The 19,378-nt window shown below is 56.3% G+C and overlaps 1 protein-coding gene across 2 annotated transcripts in view; it reads right to left on the bottom strand.

Annotated features, from left to right (window-relative positions):
* NEK6 (NIMA related kinase 6) overlaps positions 1-19,378 on the bottom strand; it is an 84,475-nt gene that overhangs the window by 32,111 nt on the left and 32,986 nt on the right. For both annotated transcript variants that reach the window (XM_059925593.1, XM_059925592.1), the window contains exons 2-3: positions 9,859-9,977; positions 199-339 (exon numbers count right to left, since the gene is read on the bottom strand). In XM_059925593.1, the coding sequence (XP_059781576.1) occupies positions 199-339; positions 9,859-9,948 (231 nt within the window). In that variant the 5' untranslated portion in view covers positions 9,949-9,977. The remainder of the gene's footprint in view (positions 1-198; positions 340-9,858; positions 9,978-19,378) is intronic.

The raw sequence follows: 19,378 nt of genomic DNA, 5'->3' as shown, positions 1-19,378 counted from the left end.
CATGAGTGAGGTGGATACTAGTTTCCCTCGTTTACAGAGGAAGGGGGAGGGAGAAGGGGAGGGGGGGAGGGGAGGGGGAGGGGAGAGGGAGGGGGAGAGGGAAGGGAAGGGAAGAGATGGGACTAGACCAGAGCTACAATGTTCGGACACAAGCCACTCCTGCCATGTGGTCTTGACCCCATGGGGCTGTTGGCTCACCTGCACCTTCTTCAGAGCCACTGTCTTCCTGTCCAGCAGACAGGTGGCCTTGTACACCTCGCTGAACTGCCCTCGGCCGATCTTCTTCTCGATCTGGAAGTCAGCCAGCGAGCAGCGAAAAGACAGGGCGTTCGGGTGCCTCTGGAGGGGGAGGGACAGAGGGCATCGGTGACCAGCCAGGCAGAGTGGAGGGCCAGGAGCCGTGGGGGTGCGGGGGGCTGCTGCCCCTTCCTGAGCCCCAGCAGTGCCCCTACAAAGTGAAGGAGGGACCCTGGTTGCCAACCCCACTATCGGAGCCCCCCTTGCCCCCTGGCGCTCTCCACACCAGCTCCATTTGACGCCAAGGACCCCACTCTGCAGATGTGATCTCTTCCACAGCATTTATCACCATCCCTCAGTATGTGATCACTTTTTCCTTTGCTCATTTCTGTCTCCGCCCCCTGAAGGCTGGCTCTGTGGGCCAGCGCCTTGCCTGCCTTTGTCACTCCTGAATCCTTTCTGTCCCAGTGGAGCCGGCTGGCAGAGTAGGTGCAATAAATGTCTAAGGAAGCAACTCACCTAAGTCACACAACCACGGGGAGGCCCTGTGGGCCCTCCATGTGCAACCTCAACCCTAACCCTGCAAGTCATCCTAAAAGCGGCAACTTCCCTTCCTGTGGTAGCCAGTGCCATCACAGAGACGAGAACACGAAGGTTAAACTTGCAGCCTGACACTCGGAGCCCATTTTTTGGATACACTGCCTCCTTTATGGCAACGTGAAGAATCTGGAGACTTCGTGATGACTCTCTAGGGGCCAGCATTGAAAGCCATGATTAAGCTGTAGGACCTGCCCAGGGGTGGAGCCAACAGGTGAGGCAGCAGTGGCCAGGTACCTCCCCCCGCCGACACACACACAAACACACCAGCAAAGGTACTCTCAGGAAGAGGAGAGGAGGGGGCGCCAACGCTGGGCCTTGGGAGGGGGATGGGGGAGAGAATGCCCCATGTCAGCCTGGCGGGATGTGCCCTCCCTCCTGCTACTCTCAGGCGGGGGATCACTGACACTGGGGACCCTCCCCAGCTGGATGGTGGCATGAAGAAAGGGTCTCTGTTGTTGCCAGATGACTTCCATATAGTAGGTGTGCAGAAATGTGTGTAGGATTCAGTCTGGGGAGCAGGGGTGGGGCAAGGAACCCTGAAAGCCTCACTGCAGCAAGAATAAGCCACTGAATTTTCTGAAGTGAAAAATGTCTCTTCCAGACTTGGGCCAGATCATCTGAGAGTGTGGAAGATCAAGTATTTCACTGGGCTGTGTTCTGGAATTCTCCCTACTAGGAATGCCAACAATAGACCAGGAGGCCCTGGAAGAGCCTTGGGAACCCTGACAGTGGAGCCAATCAGCCTGGGTCGCTGGCTGGTGACCTTGGCGGTTACACAAGCCACCCTGTGCCTCGGTTTCCCGTCTATAAGGGGGAAGTAGGGTGGCCGTGAGGATCCCATGAGATCGCTGAGCCCTGCACACAGTAGGTGCTTAGTGGTTGCAGCCATGTTACTGGCAGGCGTGGGCAGGGCAGGAGTGAGGAAGCCGGGGGGGCCCCGAGCAGCTACCCACCACCTCTGCACCTGCCGAGGCCCAGCCGTGGACCAAGGAGACCCTAAGGGGCACCCTCTTGCCAGGAGTGAGAAATGGAACTCAGCCTCGCAGCCCGCAATCCTGCTGCCTCCTTCCCTCAGCAAGATGACAGCTGGGCCCACCCCGACTCTGAAGTCTCCAGGACTTCAGAGATTTGAAGATGCTCCATCCGGGGACCCGAGTGGGAGGGAGGGCTGGCAGAGGAAGAAGACGATGCTCTTACCCAGCACCTGCTGGTCTCTGTCAGGTAAGTTCTTTAGTCACAGCAACTGACCTACCTATACACTGCGTGTCCACCTAAGATGAGCAAGCATGCATTTACTGAGCACGGACTACGTGCCAGGCACCGTGCAGAATGCTTCCCAGGACCCTGTGAGCGGACATCATCGCAATCTCCATTTCAGGAAACCAAGCGCAGGCTCGGAGGGGAGGCTCCAGACCCCACCATGAGTAACGGCAGGAATTTGAACCCGGGGCTGGGTACCCCAGAGCCTTTACCCTTCACCCTGTGCTGTGTGGCCTCCCAACTCAGATGCCACTTCTGCGTTTCCTCTGAGACCCTGTGACTAGCCAGGCCTACACTTCCTGCTTCAGCCACCTGAGTCCCACCCATCCCCCCACCATGGGCCTCACCAAGTGGGCCCCTGTCTTAGTCCCCTTTCTGTCCTTTGAACTAAGGCTCTGACCCACTCGAAGCGAGTGCTCAGGGCATGCTTGTCAAATGACACAACGAAATGCACCCAAAACAGCCTGGTGCAGAAGGGACTCTGTGACCCAGCCACTGTCACTTCTATGGGTGCAGCTGAAATCACACACCCTAGAAAAAGGCAGCTTTCTTGGCACTTGGAGGGATCACACGTGGTCATGAAAATAACGACGACAAGCTTTCGTGTATTAGGCACCTACTATGCGTCCGTTGCTGTACTAGATGCTTAGGCAGGTCTTAGGACTAAAGTCTCCTAACGGCCTTGTAAAACAAGACTTATTAATCCCACTTCATGAATAAGGACACTGAGGCACAGGCAGTGGGGAGCTGGGACTTGAACTCCCTGACGATAGAGACCCAGCTGCGCTGCCAGGTGACATGGGGCAGTGAAGAGTCTGGGGGATGTGCTCACTACAGATCCTGGCTCTGCCAACATGGGGCTGCTTCCCTCCATGGCGAGTGGTCACAGACCCCAGTGCTCTCCACCCACCCCAAGGATGTTCCCCAGAGGCCACGTGGCCCAGCTCCACAGCCACTGGAAGCTCCCAGAGGATGCGGGCGACTTCCCAGCCACCATCGCTAAGGCTCCCCCGCACATCTGCATATGCGATGACCCAGATTTGCATTTCCTGTCACAGCCCATTCGACCTAATTAGAGGAAAGCTCTGAGGAGGGGGCAGGTTTCCCCGGCAGCAGCACAGCGGTGAGGGGGCTCAGGGGCCTCCGCTGCCCTTACAGGGGTTAGGACCGGGCCCTGTCCCCAGAGGGGCCTCTGCTCAGGTGGGGGTCATCGCGGGACACAGGACTCCTGGGCGCAGCTGCCTGAGCCAGCCGAGTCCTGACCCCGATTTAACTCAGGGGCTCGGAGTAGAGAAAAGCTGAACTGAGCTCTTGCCCCCAAAGGCCAGGCCTCTCCCGGCTGCCACCCACCTCCTGGGGGGGCCCTGGCAAGTTCCGCTCTTGCTCCTGCATCAGAGAGGTCATCCATGATGGGGGATGTTAGAAACACCAGCCCAGGATTTCCTGGAGGATTCCAGGAGAAGAGGGTCTGGGGAGCTCTAAACTGCTGGGCAAACACGGGGCTGGCCCCGAACAACTCCCAAGATGGCGGCTCCAACACATCCTCCTGACGGCCTTTCTGAAAACGGCTCATGTAATGCTTACTGTCCCCTGTTACGTCTGGGACCCCATGCTGCCTCCCGGGGAAAATAAACACAATCCCTGGGCCCAGGTTGGCAGAGAGGTGACTGCCACTCTGGCTCTGTCAGTTGAGACACTAACGCTGGGGCCTGGAGGCCTGGGTTCAAGTCCTGGCTCTGCCACTTCCCGGTAAGCCCTCTGGGCCTCGGTTTCCTCATGTGTCTAACTGAGATAAACAGCGCCCCCTCCAGAGGGTTGTTGGGGGTTAAATAAGTTAATGAGTGAACATTTAGAAGAGGGCCCAGCACTCAGGAAATGCTGCGTGTTTGTTGTTATTATCATGTTTGTTGTTATTATTACTATTGGGTTGGCATTGTAGAATGTCTGGCGAATGGCAGCACCTATTTCCCAGGGGCTGGGGGTGAGCTGAGGCAGGGTGTGCCCGGACTGGCGGGAGCCTGGCCCAGGGACCAAGCACAGGGAGTTGTCAGCTGTAATTATCATCACCCCCGTCCCCACCCCACCAAGGGTCTGCGTTGGGCATATTTCTAGCCCCAGGCTCTTTAGCTATAAAAACTAAAATGAATGTTTCTTCTTCTTCTTTTTTTTTTTGGTCGTGCCGCGTGGCCTGTGGGATCTTAGTTCCCTGACCAGGGATCGAACCCAGGCCACAGCAGTGAAAGCGTGGGGTCCCAGCCACTGGACCACCGGGGAATTCCCTGAAATGAATTTTAAGATACAAGAATAAGATCAACGACATCCCATTTCCTTAACACCCCTGATGCTGGGTACCATGCTGGATGTTTAAAGTACACCATCTCACTTAGGTCTCCCCAGCCCCATTTCACGTATGAGGAAACTGAGGCTCAGAGAGGTCATTTACCCAACATCCTCTGGCTACAGGAAAGTGGTGAGGTGGATATACCTGCAGCTTCTGACTGTACCGACCTCGTGCCAGTCACCCAGGGCCTTTGCTAGACAACAGGCTCACCTCCCTTTCTAGGCTGTGCTGTGGGCGCCAGAGGCCATTTCTGACCTACTCATCCCCCTTCCCCAGAGTGGGAGCCCCTTAGTTCTCCCGAAAAGGTAGAAGAGATGGGGTGGAGGGGCAGGGAGGAGGTGGCAGTAGGCCTGGGGAGGACTCACGATCTCAGAGAGGAGGAGCCTCTGGGAGCAACTCCCTGGGCAGCGGGAGGAATCTGGTGGGATCAGGAGTCGAGGACACGGCCGAGGTCCTGAGTCACCTCCAGCCCCAATCCCACCCTCCCAAGAAATGGGAGGACACGACCAGACATACAGCAGGGGAAGGGAGTGTCTTGGACCACCCCAGGACACCCTCACCCCAGAAAGCTCGGAGAGACCCAGCTCTCTTCCCCAAGTCAGATCAAATTAGGCCACAAATGCCCCCCACCCTGCGTTAATTTGAGTTTAAAATGTTTGAACCACAATAAGCCTCAGCCATCGACAAATCCTTTTTTTTTTTTCAAACAGGAGCATAAAATTACATGTTAAAAGAATAAAAATGCATTCGTCCAATTAATTTTCTGAAATCTCATTAAAAAACTTAGCCTGACTAAGTCAGACTTCTGACCTGAATTTTAATCATCTTTACACTGGATGGGTCTTTTTTCCCTGATATTTGCAATGCATCATTAATTTTAAGGCAACCGTTTCTATGATTTTAAAAAGCACGCTTCATCAGAATGACATTTCCTGTAAACGAGTTTCACCTTTAAAGACACCTGACATCGTGTGCAGGGAACTTCTCAGGGATGCGGTACATGTGTGTATAGCAATGCGCTTTAAATCTGTGCAGCACGAAAGAAGGGTGCGACTTACAAAGAGTCCATATTGTCAGACTCTTTACGAGGCCAGCCCCACTCAGCTCTTCACGATCTGGCTAATTCTGTCCCCGAAGCCAGTCTCCCCTCCTGCAGCCCTCGTGGCAAGAAAATGCTCTGCGGGGCCACAGGGCCTGGATCCACCCCTGGCTCTGGGCTCTGCCCCTCAACAGCAAAAAGGACAAGTTACCACTCATCTTGGTTTCCTCCCCTGCAAAATGGAGTTCTGAATAAGGTCTCCTTCTCTTGAGTTGGTAGGAGGATGAAATGAGGTAACTGCCAGGCATCGTAATGTAGTGACTGTCTCAGCTTGGAAGTCTGTCTACACTCAGCTTTGTGCCATCGGTTCATGGGAGCGGTGAGCAAGACGCCCGAACATGGGAGACGCCTGATGACAAAACCTAAGGTCATCTCAGTTGTGGTGGCTCCCCCAGGACGAGCCTCACTAACCAAGCTCAGAGAAAGCTGAGCTTAAACACACGGATGAGAGAATCTGGAACCAGCTCCAACGACTAACAAGCAAAGACTTGAAGGGAAACAAACCATAAAGAGCATCGGCCCCCATGCCAGCAGGCTGGCCACGTCCTTTACCTCCCTCTCCTGAATCCCTTCAGTTACCAAGGGCAGTTGGTTTTTCCCCTGGAAGTCTCTGGAGTCTTCCCTCCCTGTGTCGGGCCCATTTAAGGCCAAAGCATCATGTGACCTATTTTCACCTAACTTGTGCCTCGGGCCCCAGCTACCAGTGACCTAAAACCCAAACCCCTTGTCAATTTAAACCCCAAATGGGCTCCCTATTTGCTACAGATTCAATTCCAAATGACAGGGTGGATTCCAGGCCTTTCATAAACACCAGCTGTTACCTTTTCTAAGCACAGGTATTTAAATACTTATCCAACCTGACTGGTTGTGCACCTTCAGGTCTGGCTCCTTCCTCTTCCTGGAACATCCTCCTCTCCCTGTTTTGCCTCAAACTCCTGATCATTGTCAGCCCACGTGTCATCTTCTTTCTAGAGAGAGCTTTCCTTGTCAACCCTGATGCCCCGGGCAGAACAAGCCACCCCATTCTCTGGGCTCCCCCTGCATCGGTCCATCCCTCCCTGGGAGCCTCACCTCTGCACCATCTTTATTTACTTATGTGTAGGGCTCACCGGCAGACCCAAGGCAGAAACGAGACAAGCACTTGCTGATTTTACAACACTTAAGCAAACACTTCTTGAATCTTAATGGCCGTTAATATTTGGTCATTAAATCTTATCTAACTATCATCATTGTTTTGGGAAGATTTTCATGAAGATTTTGGTGCAATGCAGAACTAATGACAGCTGTCCCCATCCCCTGCAAAGTTATGCACATTCCTCTGTCTCTGAACAGTGCCGAATATAACTGAACTTGGCACGTCCCAAGCAGGTTTGCAAAGACTTTCCAGATGGAAGACACATTAGCCAGGGCTTTCTCAGACAAGAACACCTTTCTCCTTCTTGGAAATTCATGTGTTTCTTAGTGGGTCAGCTGAGCCCTGCGTTTCTTTCCTGATGAAAATGCTCTGAAGCAAATTGGTAAAATCATAAACCATGGGGGCATTTTAAGCTCTTTTTCGCAACTCCACTCATTCATTCATTCATTAGAAACCTCAATAAAAGCAAGCATGTTCAGCTTTCCCAAGTATATATGAATTTCACATATGATTCAACCCAGTTCAGCAAACATATTTTCATAGGCTGGCAGCACCCAGAGCTAGAAAGTTCCTTGAAATGAACAAACCACTAGCCTTGGACACAGAAGGTTAACAAAAGCCAGAGTTTGAGTGTGCGCTAAATTGTTCTTTCTACACTGGGGGTATTTCCAGCCCTGGGCTCTTTAGCTGTGAAAACCAAAATGATTTTTAAAATATAAGAATAAGATCAATGACATACCATTTCCTTAACACCAACAATACTAGGTACCATGTTGGGTGTTTAAAATATACCATCTCACTTTCTTCACTGCTCCATTTTACAGAAGAGGAAACTGAGGCTCAGAGAAGTCATTTTACCCAATGTCACCTGGCTGGTGAGGGATGGAATTGGGAACCAAACCCAGCCTGGTCCAGAGCACAGCATTTTGCCATCATGCAGCCTGGCTCTTTTCTCTCAGGGTGATTTCAGGGAAACAGCAGTGCCTCCTGCCATAAAGGAAAATGCCTGTGCCATCACTTTGAGGTGTTTCTATGTCCTGAAAACAGGCAAGATTCCAGCCGTGATCTCTCCCCAGACAGTGTTTAAATACCAGTGCTCTATGAGACGAGGAGAGAGAAAGCGCCTGACTGTTTTCATTCCAGCCCCGACCTGCAGCAGCCCCAGCGTCAATGCGGCTGTGCCCCAGTTCTGCAGACCCGGCCAGATGCTGGCGAACCAGGGGCATCTTTCCCGCCAGCCGCTAGCCAACGCTGAGTAATCGTATCTAATTACACTTAACTATGTCATTACCCACTCCAACATGTGCGAGGAGACACCCGGAAGGTGCCACCGCCACGGCAGCCCACCACCTCCTCGCCTTGTTTGTGACATAATTATGGGACTCTCTGCTCTGCCAAATGAGGCTGTAATTAACCCTAATTGCTCAAAATGCAACTGGCTAATTCTGGGAGATTAATCAAGGGGGACTCAATTGTTAGTGAATGACTTAATATGACAAATTGCTACATTACCCGAGGAGGCCCCACTGCCCCCAGCCATCGGGGAGGTGTCCTGGTGGACCCTGGACCAGCAGTGTCTATGGGCTTCCCAGCTTTCTCCCCAAATTCCACCTAGGAAATGGGCCCCTGCATCCCAGCCAGTAACTGGAATGGGGAGGATGAAGAGCATAGATGCCTTTGGACCCCCTGTGCGTGTGTGCGCACATACACAGTTTCTCCTACTTAACATGTCACCTCTGTGTGAATCTATAGATGTGCCCCTCCCCTTGGGCTGATGCAGCGTCACACCAGGAAGCACAGTTTGATGAGAGCTCAGGCGCGGGAGAAGGATTTCAGACTCACCTGCCTCCTTGGCCAGGCACCTTTGGGCAGTATAGAACCTGTACGACTGTACATGGCAACCCTGCCCAAGCAGGTCAAACACCAGTCCACCTGAAGTCCTCCAACAGGACTAGGCAGTTAGAAGCTGTGACAATCCTTCCATGGCTCAGGAAGGTGGCTGACTCTGAGTCTCCTCCTGACTTAGGCCTCACAGGTCTGGGACACAAGCCAACCCTGCACAATTACTTTTCATCATTCCAGGCTGTCCACAGGATGCTACAGCACCTGGCCCTGTCCAATCTGCCCAGCCAAGCTCTCTGTCCCCTCCAGTTCTTTGCAAGCCACTTCCTCCAGGAGGCCTCTCTGGTCCCCTAGTTCAGACCACATTCCTTGTTGGAGTTCCACTGACCCCCAGTTTCTTCTGCTTTCTTTCCTGTCTTTCTGTCCTGTGAGGCTGTGTGCTCCCTAAGAGCAGACCTGGGTCTGTTCACACACGGCGGTGTCCTGGGTGGTGCACTCCATGAGTCTGCAGTTCATGAACTTGGCAGGCGAAGCCCCACCCCAGAGGCTTCTGTCTAGGAAGGGAGGCAGACCCAGGAGCCAGTGCCCCAGCGGATGCGATCACGGCCATGACCTAGTGCCTGTGCGCAGGTGTGGAGACAGCACAGAGCAGGGAGTGCCGTGGAACAAGAAGCCTCCCCAGAAGCAGCGGCATTTGGACTGAGGCCTGGAGGTGTCAAGGAGGGCGCCCCAGGCCCAGGGGACGGCATGTGCAAAGGCATGGGGTGTGCGAGCAGCTCACAACCCCAGAAGCCACTTTCCGAAAAGCTGCCAAAGGCTGCCTGGCTCTCTTGAGAGGGTGGGGCCGGTGTAAAGAAACCAGCGTCCCCGAAGCTCTGCGGGTCCTAGACAAAGAGGCTAAAGAGGGCCAGAACGCAGCTGAGACCAGAAAGGAGGCAGACCAGCTCAGAGCCAGGAAGCACTTTCTGACCCCAAGCGCACCCCGTCCACTCGCCTGCGCCCCTCACTCTCCTCGGGGCCTCCACGACTCCCTCTATGTCCGTCCTTCTAACCAGTGCTGATCCCTCTGAGATAAAGCTGTCCCATTCACATGGAAACCCCAGGGACAGGACCAGGGCCTGGCATCCCAGCCCAGAGTGTGGAACAGAGAGGCATCTGTGAGGGCTGCTGACTGGGATGGAGGGCAGAATGGTTAGGGAGTGACTCTGCTCCCATCGCTGGAAGCATTCAAGGTGCCCGGGGGCTGCCAAGGGGCGTCCTGCCGTGGCTGGGACAAAGCAGCCTCAGGGATCTGTGTTCCTCCAAGACTCTCCAGTGCGCTGCAGATGAAGGAGGAGGGCTTACCTGTGGGTCGGGAGGGTGCGCGGGCCCCGGGGTGTGGCAGAGGTTGTTCGGGCTCCCTCCATGGGGCAGGTGGCTAGGCTGTCCTGCCATCCTGCATGCCAGCCTCACGAGGACACGGGCTGCAACAGAAAAGAAGGGCTTTCTTACACACAGGCCTGTGCACTTTCTCTTCTCCGTGGCCCTCGGATCGAGGAAGTAATTTCACTTGTCCCATTTTACAGATGTGCAGGCTGAGGTGACAAGCTGTTAGGTAACTTGCCCTTGGTTATCCGGCTTGGAAGTGGCAGGACTAGGACTCGATGGCCCATGTGACACACCTCCCTCCATTACGCTGTCCCGACTAGGTTGCTAGGACTATCCCTGTTGGATAGAGGGGAACACAGACTCTGTGCAGGGAATAGTCTAAAGGTGCCCCCACCATCCAGCAAGGGAGGCGCCAGATTCAATGCCACATGTGCCAGACTCCAAAGCCTGTTCTTGCCCCGTTGCTGTCCTCCGTGCCTCATCCCCATCCTCACCCCCATACAAACCCAGGTTGGCAGCCTAGTGGCCAGAAGAGAGAGACCTTGAGTCAGACTGCAAGTAGCAGCTGCAGGAAGGACCCCACATGCCCGTCCTTGCTGGGACCTGGTGCACCAGACACTGGGAAGGCCGAGGCCACCGGTCCTACTCAAGTCCTGCACAAACCTCCAGGCAGGGGCAGAGCCCTCTGCACAGGGAACAGCCCCCTCAACCTCCAGGGCTTGGGCTGCCACATCAGAGGCCCCCAGGAGAGTCAAGGATGCCACTCACCAGCTGCCATAGTAACTGCAGTAGCTGTCCTGATTAATTGCCCACCATGTGCCCAGGCCTGAGCTAAAGGCCATCTCAGTATCACTCCCAAGATCGCTTCCACTGCTGGTGTCACAGGCAGCCTCTGCTGGCCTCCCCAGCAGACAAGCCCCTCCGGGGCAGGACCCAGGCTCAGGCACATAGAAGAAGCTGTATGGCTCGTGGTGCCCCTGGACGCAAGAGGGAAAGCGCTCCTCCTCGGGAGGAAAGCCCTCCGTTCACCCACAAGCATTTCTACAACACCTAAACCTCGGTGTCCAGGGCCAGGCCTGGGCTCCCCCAGGATGCCTGGAAGACACGGGGTGCAGGGTGGGCATGGGGCGAGGGCCCCTAATCAGGCTGCTGCTCCTTCCACCAGACTCCGCCCTGGCATTCCCGCGGGCACCTCTCACTTGACCCTTCCCTAACAGAACCCCGAAGGGCTGGCCAGGCTATCAGAGCAGCTTCGTCTATACCCTCTGGAGCGCTGGAGTCCCTAGGAATCAGTGACCCAGGGGGCGAGTGCGCAAGCCAGTTCCCCTGCCTCCGGTCAGGACGCTCTGGGGTAAGTCACTCCAGAGACCCGAGCGGGGTAGTGATTTGGTCTGAGATCACACCCTGCTTGTCTGCCTCCGCCACTCCCTCGTGGTTTCCCCCATACGGTCTCGTCTCAGGGTCTGCTTCTGGAGAACCCAACCCAGGACATTGTCTTTCTCTCTAGACGGACTCTGCCTCTCGCCACCTGTAAGTCACCTGGTCATCTGCACCCCCAGCCATCCCCACCAGCCAAAGCCCAAGCTGATAGGCGTCACCTGGTCCAGTGGGTTGGCAGGTCCTGCTGCGTGAACCGGGTGATCTGGGCAGTGGGAAAGGAACCCACACCAATGGGGCTGTTATGGTCAGTGCCCTGGAGATCTGGTCACAGATCACTCTTCCTTCCTCCCCACTGTAGGTCTTTCTGGTAGTTGATGGGCCAGCCCTCCCAGGCTTAGAGATGTCTACGACACCTGTCAAAGTTTGGCCACCAAGCCCTGAATCGCCTGCTGAGCTGGACCTTCGGCCTCCCCGCCTCTGTCCTTGAAGGCACCCCGAGCCTCTCTAGAATCTGCACATTGGCGTCCAGCACCCATCCTCCCTCTGTGTCCTCAGGGCAGGCCCAGCTCCTCCCTCACACCCCTTTCCTCAGCATTTTGGGGTAAAACTGCTCTCTAGCATACAAAGTAGATGGCAGAAAGCAAGGACACATGGAGCAGGGGCACGGTCCGCAGATGGCACCCGCCTCAGCCTAGCAGGGAGCCCTTGGTGGCTGAGAGCACCCTGTCAAACCCAGCCCGGCCTGTGCTGTTTCCTGCCTGTGCAATTGCCAGTTTTCATCCTCACGCATGGCATCTTATGTGCTTCATCCTAATGTGTACATATAAAGAGGTAGATCTCTTGCTGTCGTCTCTTTGCTCTTATCTCAAAGGGGTGTTATGTGGAGGGTATTAAGGGGTGTGCCTGTACTTCTGAGGCCTCTCCCCAGCCCCATACTCCCACCTCTGCCCCAGCCCAGGCCTCGCCTCCGCCTGGACTCCTGGGTCTCCACCAGTGCCTGGTGCCCTTTCCGCCAAGCCCTCCTCCTCCAGATGGGCCACCAAGGTGGCTTCCTGCAATGCAGATGGGGCCACAGCACCTCCCCACCATCTGCGCCCGAGCTTCCGCACTGGAGTGCACACCCCCCGGGTGACACAGTGAGGACCTGGGTACGAAAAGCCCCAGGATAAACAGATAAACACGAGCAGCTTCCCAAGGCAGCGCTGTTACTCAGGAGGGAAATGTGTGCGGTAATAAACCGGATACAGAGGGAACAAAATGTAAAATGCGCATGAATTTTAAGATAAAACCGGAGACTCCTGCAGGCTCTGCAGCTGCTTCGGGCTGCAACCCCAGACCCCTCGGGGTGACATGTTCACCGTCCTCTGCCCTTAGGGAGACCTCCGGGGGAAGGCTGGAGGAGAACTGTCTTCAGCAAAAAGGTTCTGTCTTTATCTCAGAAGGCACCAGGCGTGGCCCAAAGGCCAGGCCCACGCGTGACTGGCTCACCTGCCCACCTGCTCACAGACCACGCGGGCTGGAAACCACGGTGCATCCATCTCTGGCTCCAACGTCCCACCTCACCCAGCCTCCTAGGGCCAGCGGGACTGGGTTCGTATCTCGACCCTGTCACTCCCCAGCTGGGACCTTGGGCAAGTCACACTGGGCAGAGACCTAGGAGGTATTTGCGAATGTCATTCCCCACGTCCCCACGTGGCGATCCAGCATCTGCACCCCGAGGCGGTCTGCAGGCTCTCAGGAGCTCACCTTGTTCCTCACAAAGGGCCCCAGGAGCAAAGTAAGGGGCCCTGGCCTCATCAGAAATAATAGTAATAATGATGATAAGCCAACAACTGTGTGTCCTTATTATGCCGGGCCCTTTCTTTATACATTTCACCTCTGTTAGCCCATCTCACCACCATCTCACTAACACCACCTCCACGAGACAGCTTCTGTTATTGTTCCACTTTATAGATAAGGAAACTGAGGCACAGGGAGGTTGAGAGATTTGCCCAGATCACACGGATCACAGGTGGTGAAGCCAGGACTCAAACCTGTGATGGCATCTTTGCCCATAACCCCTGCACTGCACCCCTCACAGGCTCTTACCAGCAATACATCACTTCCTTTCCAGTGGCTCCCCATGGAACAAGCCCCCTCCACTCAAGAATGGGGCAGTGCTGAGTGGGCAGGGGTGAGCCCAGGGCCGGTGGGCCACGAGGAGCCATTCCCCCCCCCGGGGGGCCCAGAGCCCTCTCCCTTCAGGATGGCACCGAGCAGATGCGGCACTATTGTCCACACGCCTGGTGTGCCAACCCCCTGGGGTAAACTGCTGTGCCTAAGAGCAGTTCTGCCCGGAACCTAATAGAACCGGCTATACCTCATGTCCCCATGAGGAGGAAGGGCCTTTGCTCCAGGAAAGGAGTCTGCAAGTCACAGCCCACCCCCACACCCTGCCCACCAGTGCCAGAGAGGGCCAGACAAAGGGGAAGGAGGCAGAGGGGGAAGGAAGGGGGAGGAGAGAGGGAGGAGGAGGGAGGAAGGAAGTGAAGGTTCTCTGAGGTGCCCAATGGCCAGATCTCTTCCACTTAGCCTGGGCTGTTGACAGACCCATTTTACAGACAGGGAATCAGGCTCAGAGAGGGGAGACTCAAGGTCGTGTTGTGAGTAGGCTACAGAGGGCAGATCTGAACCCAGCTCTGATTCCAATGCGCCTCCCAGGTCCAAGACAGCCACTGCCTCTTGAGGCTCTCCAGGGTGTTGGATTTCAGAGGATTTGCATTCTGTTTGTCTATACCCCAACAGAAACCCAACCCCTTTACCCTGGACATTCCTGCCAGAAACTCCTTCTTAGGGGGTTCAGATGCACAAAGACCAAGGTAAAGGGATCTGGAGGGATGAGACACAGAGAGCAGGGAAAAGCCCGGGAAAAGCCCCTCCGTGCACAGGGCACCTCCGGGAGCTGCCTGTCCCCTGCGGCTCCTGCCAAGTTGCAGAACAATGGGACCCAGGCTGCCAAGCCCAAGTCAGGGGCCAAAAATCCGTGGAATGTGAGACCCGGAGCCCCAGGCCACAAGGAGCGCCACCTCAAAGAGGGCCTTTCTTCTGCAGGGAGCAAGAGCCCTGCATTTCCAGGGCGCTGGGGTGGCAGAGTGTGCTTCCCAGCCTGGGTTCCACACATGTGCCTGTCTACCAGGCACCTGGGGACTGGATGAGAATGAGCCCCAGGGTAAGGCCGAGGGTCTGTTTGGGAGCTTGACTTGCCTGGGTTCAAATCCTGGCCCAGCTTCCTTTAACCACGCAGTGTCTCAGTTTCCTCATCTGGAAAATGGGGCTAACAGTAAGATCTACCTTTCAGGGCCATTAAGAATTAAATCTGTTAACAGATGTAAACTCCTCAGGACAGAGCCTGGCACATGTGAAGGGCCCTCTGAGGCTTTAGCTGCTACCAGCGTCATTACCACCGACCATCCCTGGGCAGTGAAGGAGAAATTGTCTCCATGTGACAGACACGGGAACTGGGGCTCAGAGAGGGGCACGGACTTGCCCAGGGTCACACAGCTGGTAAAAGACAGAGCTGGGGCTGCTGGACCCCCAGATCATGCTCTATCTACTGCACTGCACGGCCTCTTTGGAATGGCTCTGGAGCAAATACCCTCCTCGTCACTTACGAGATCTGGGGCTGCCTTTGCAAAGCCCCCCGACATGCTCCTCCCGCCCTGGCCTTCGGCAAGCCTCTTACTAACGTGGGGTGTGTCCCAGGGAGATGTGGGGGCTTGGGTTTAATCCAGGCACTTCCTGGAAGCGATCGGCTCCCACACCGGGCTGGGCTCTGAGGCTTCCCAAGAGGCCTTTCTGACCACGACTGTCACCTGGGGCGCTTGCTTCCCAATTTCTAAAACTTCCTCTAGGGGAAAGTCACATCCCTTCTTTGTCTCCTGCCAAATACCACACTTCGTGGAGGTTGGTGGCTCATTGGGGCCTTACCCTCCCAGTAAAAGACGACCCAAGACACCAGAAGGCTCAGGCCAAAGACCCAGCTTGGGGCAGGTTTGGGGGCCTGAGTGGATAGGGTCGTGTGGGTGCAAGTATCTGTCTACACCTCACCTTGCCCCCCAACCCCGAGGTGGAAGCAGCGAGTGTCTGCCTGCCCTTTTCTGCATGTTGTATGTGCATGTATGCGTGTACGGTCAGGCCACAAGGCTTTGAGCCCAGCCATGCTCTCGGTCTGTCCACTGGGGTAGGGGCGTCACTGCCCCTGGTTTGGGTGGGGCTGGTAAAGGCCCACGTGGCTCCCAGGCTGACAGGGAGAATCACAAAGACAACCTTGGAGACTCAGCTTCGGCTGGACGCCAGACCCTGTGCCATTTCTCTGGGGAAGGCCCCTTTTCAGTCCTTCCTGCTCAATGAACAGCTTCACACATTGTTTTCCCAAAGGAGGAAACCATCCTGGTGACTTCACACCCTCCTACACACACGGAATGAGTGACCCAATGCCAGTGCAGGCACCAGGGGCTATCTCTGCTTGTCCAGCAGGCTCCTGGCAACAGAAGCTTAGGATAGATGCCCACTGCTGGGGGCCTTCAGCCAGCCGGGAGAGGAGAAGTGCCACAGACCAGTAGGGCCCAGCACACCCCTACACAGAGGGAGCTCTGAGGCCCAGCGGGAGACCAGGCAGCTCACAGGCTGGCCACTGGTGAGGTCAAGGCCGGACCAGCTTCAGCATCAGCCAACATCCACGGCAACACCGCCCCTGAGCTGAGTAATTTGCCATCTCCCAAGAAACCCAAGCGGTGCCATCACCCCCCTTTTGCAGATGAGGAAACCAAGGATCCAAGGGAAAACGTGACTTGCCAAAGTCAGTCCACACAGAGGAGAGAGCTACCATTTGAACCTGCTCCTCGGACCAGGGAGCCTGTGAGTAACGAGAGAAGGGGATGCCACCGACTTCGTGTCCCCACACGAGGCCCGGGCAGTAAGGAACGCCCCAGCCACGCAGACCGGCTGTAATGACAGCGCATCGCTAGCGGAGCCCGCCCTGTGGGTGCGCCAGGCACGCGCCAAGGGCCGTGCACGCCTCGTTCCACCTCACAGCCACCCTAGGCGGGGGCCGCTATAATCCACGTAGTGCAGAGGAGGAAATGAAAGTTCAGACTGGTTAAGCTACGGGCCCAAGGTCACACAGCAGGCAGTAGGCAGAACTGACACTTGAAACCACGTCTGCCTGACTCCCGTAGTCCATACCTCCTTGGACAGTGAGGAACTGAGTGAATGAATGAATGAATGAATGAATTCTGGCCCAGAGGTGTGGCTCTGGCTACTGTGTCTTTCCCCCACCCCGGCCCCCCTTCCCTTCTGGTCTTGGGATAAGCAGACGTTGCCCATTCATCACTTGACAGGAAGCAGCTCGATCTCAGGCCAGAGTCACGGGGGCCTGGGAGCTGTAGGAGATGAGCCACAGATGGTGTCTGGTTTCCTGACCGGGCCTGGGCGCCCTCACCCCCCGCTCCCCAAAGCCACACTTGCCACTCAGATTCCGCAGCTCCACGACCAGCAGGAGCCTGGCTCCTCTGAGACACGGGACCACGTGCAGCCCGGGAAGGGCGGTGCAGCCTGTGCAGAGAGGTCCCTGAGCCCCCTCCTCAGGGCAGTGGGGCCTCTCACCGGGTGGGTCTGCAGAACCCGGAGGCCAGCGGCTGAGGGGCAATGCAGCACCCATCCAGCTCACCTCCCCGGCACCCTACCCCGTCCTTTTCTTCCAGCTCCCCTCTCCTCACCCACCACCCACCCCCATCTCTCTCCAGCCTGGGGCCTCCCTCCAGAGCTCCAGACTCCAACCACCAAAAGTTCCAGGCACTGAAGACTCACCTGCCCTTCCCTGGGTCTTCATCTCAGCGACGGGGTCTCCTGTCTGCCCAGGAACCCGGCAGGAACCCAGGTTCATCCCCCAGACGCCTCGCCCTCCCTCATAGCCCACACCTGGTCTTCATCCAGAGCTGCTGATTCTTTCCCCAAACAAGTCTCCACTTACCCAGAGCCCCTGCCCTCTGCTGGCCTGGCCCCTTCTCTGTGGGGTCGCTGTAGCTGCCTCCTGCCTGATGCCCTGACCTCCAGCCCACCAAAGGAGGGTCCCCCCACCAAGACACAAATCCTAAACCCGCTGCTCCCCACCCAAAACCTCGCAGAAAAAGGCCCACACGCCTGAGCAAGGCATCCCAAACTCTCTCCCAGCTGGCGCTGGTCTGCCCTCCTTAAAGCCTACCCCGCCCCAGGCCCCCGCACGTGAGGGCCTCTCCTTCCTAACCACACAGCACCCTGGACCTTCCAGGCCCTTCCACACACCAGCCTCTGCCTGGAACCTATGACCTCTCATGGGGCAAAGTCCCCCTCCTGCGTCAGGACCGGGTCCTGGGTCGTAATCAGGCTCAGCACTTCTCGTGGGATCCTGGGAAAGTCCCGCCCCCTACCTCATCCATAAAGAGGAAACAGCTGGACCCCGCAGGGTGGACACCCAGGGGCAGTCAGGTGGTACCAAGCACCCCGCAATCTCCCAGTCAGTGGAGGGGGGCTCCCCCACCCTCCTGATGCCCCAAGCAAGAGACAACTGCCTCCACGCTCAGGATCCCCAAGGTCTCAGATCAGGCAGAGATCACCAGGCAATTCAAAACACATCACACCCACGCCGCAGGGCTTCCCTGAGCCTTTTTAAAATTGAGGAGGCTCCAGATCACCTTTCGCTTTCTCCTTCTCGGGTAATAAAACCCACTTCTGGAAGGAAAAAATGTAGGAGCTGTAAACACCTCTCAGTTCAAGGAGCAATGAGGCATTTGGTTTCTAGCCAGGAAGGCCTTTGGCTCCAGGACCTGGTGAAGGAAGGTCTGCTGAGCACTCGCTCTGCACCAGGGAGTGACACGCAGCACCTCAGCACACCCCTCCGCAAGGTCTGCGCTGCCCTCTTCCAGAGGAGGAAACGTAGGTGCCGAGGGGTCAAGTGACTTGCCAAGCCCTTGCCGCTGGTAAACGGCGTGCACCCGTGTTAGAGCCCAGATCTGACTCTCTCCAAAGTCTGGGTTTTAATCTCATCTGCCTGGGGACATCCTTGGAGACCACTATGGAGCTGGGGGAATATGGGGGGTCTCACTCTGCGAGAAGCCTCAGACCCCTTAGGTAGGTCCACCATCCCAAGGACCCCTGCCCTCCAGGGAAATGAACTTGCTCTCTCCTCAAGGCCTTGGCAGGCTCTGCCTGCCTTGCCTGGAATGAACTGCCTCCTGGCAAACCTGGATCCTCCTTCTGGGCCCAACCCAGGGCACCCCCTCTAGGCAGCCTTCCTGGACTCCTCCAGTCAGTTACTCCCAGGTTCCACTGACCTGGTCTCTGTGCCATCACTGCCTGCACACATGTTTTCTCCTTTTCTCCTCCCTCAAATGGAGATTTCCTCAAGGGCAGAGACCAAATCACTCTCCTTGTGGCCCCAGCAGGCGGCAGAGGGAGGGTGACGCAGTACGTAAACACCAGAAGCCAGGAGGGAGAAGCCTGGGGAGAGCAGAAATTCCTCTTCTCCCATATCCTGTCTCAGACCACGGCTCCTGCCCTGCCAACCAACAGCCGAAGGGGAAAACCCAGCAGAGCAGCCCTCAGGCAGATGGAGGCTCAGGGTTTGTAAAAAGCTTGCCCCGGGCCCAGGAGGACATCCATAATCCCACCAGTGGCCTCTACACAGGGGAAGTTCCTCAACCCCTGGCCTCCCCTAATTTCCTCTCCTGCTCTCTTTTTAAGGTTTGAAAGGGTGGCTATTCCTGGCAAGAGAAACTTCTGTGGAGAACTCACTGCTCAGACATCAGGAAGGAGCCCAGGTAGCCAAAACCCACGCGGGAGACATAAGAATTCCTTTTTCTACTTCCCTCGTAACCTCGGGAGTTCTGGCAAAGCCCGGGATCACCCAGCGTGAAACTGCCCCCCATTAACCTGGGCAGTGACAAACGTCATGCCAGGCTGATGGCACTGGCCCACTGGAGCTCCCACCAGGTGGGTGGTCAAGGGGGCAGCGGTGGCAGAGGTGCAGCCAAGGTCAGGTGCTCTGTGAGCCCAGGCCCCGGAGGTCTCCAGGGCCTGCCTCCCTGTCACTTGCTAGGCA

The sequence above is a fragment of the Balaenoptera ricei genome, chromosome 6 (assembly GCF_028023285.1).
Source record: "Balaenoptera ricei isolate mBalRic1 chromosome 6, mBalRic1.hap2, whole genome shotgun sequence".
In the NCBI taxonomy this organism is placed as follows: domain Eukaryota; kingdom Metazoa; phylum Chordata; class Mammalia; order Artiodactyla; family Balaenopteridae; genus Balaenoptera; species Balaenoptera ricei.
This window is presented reverse-complemented; position numbering and strand designations above follow the sequence as displayed.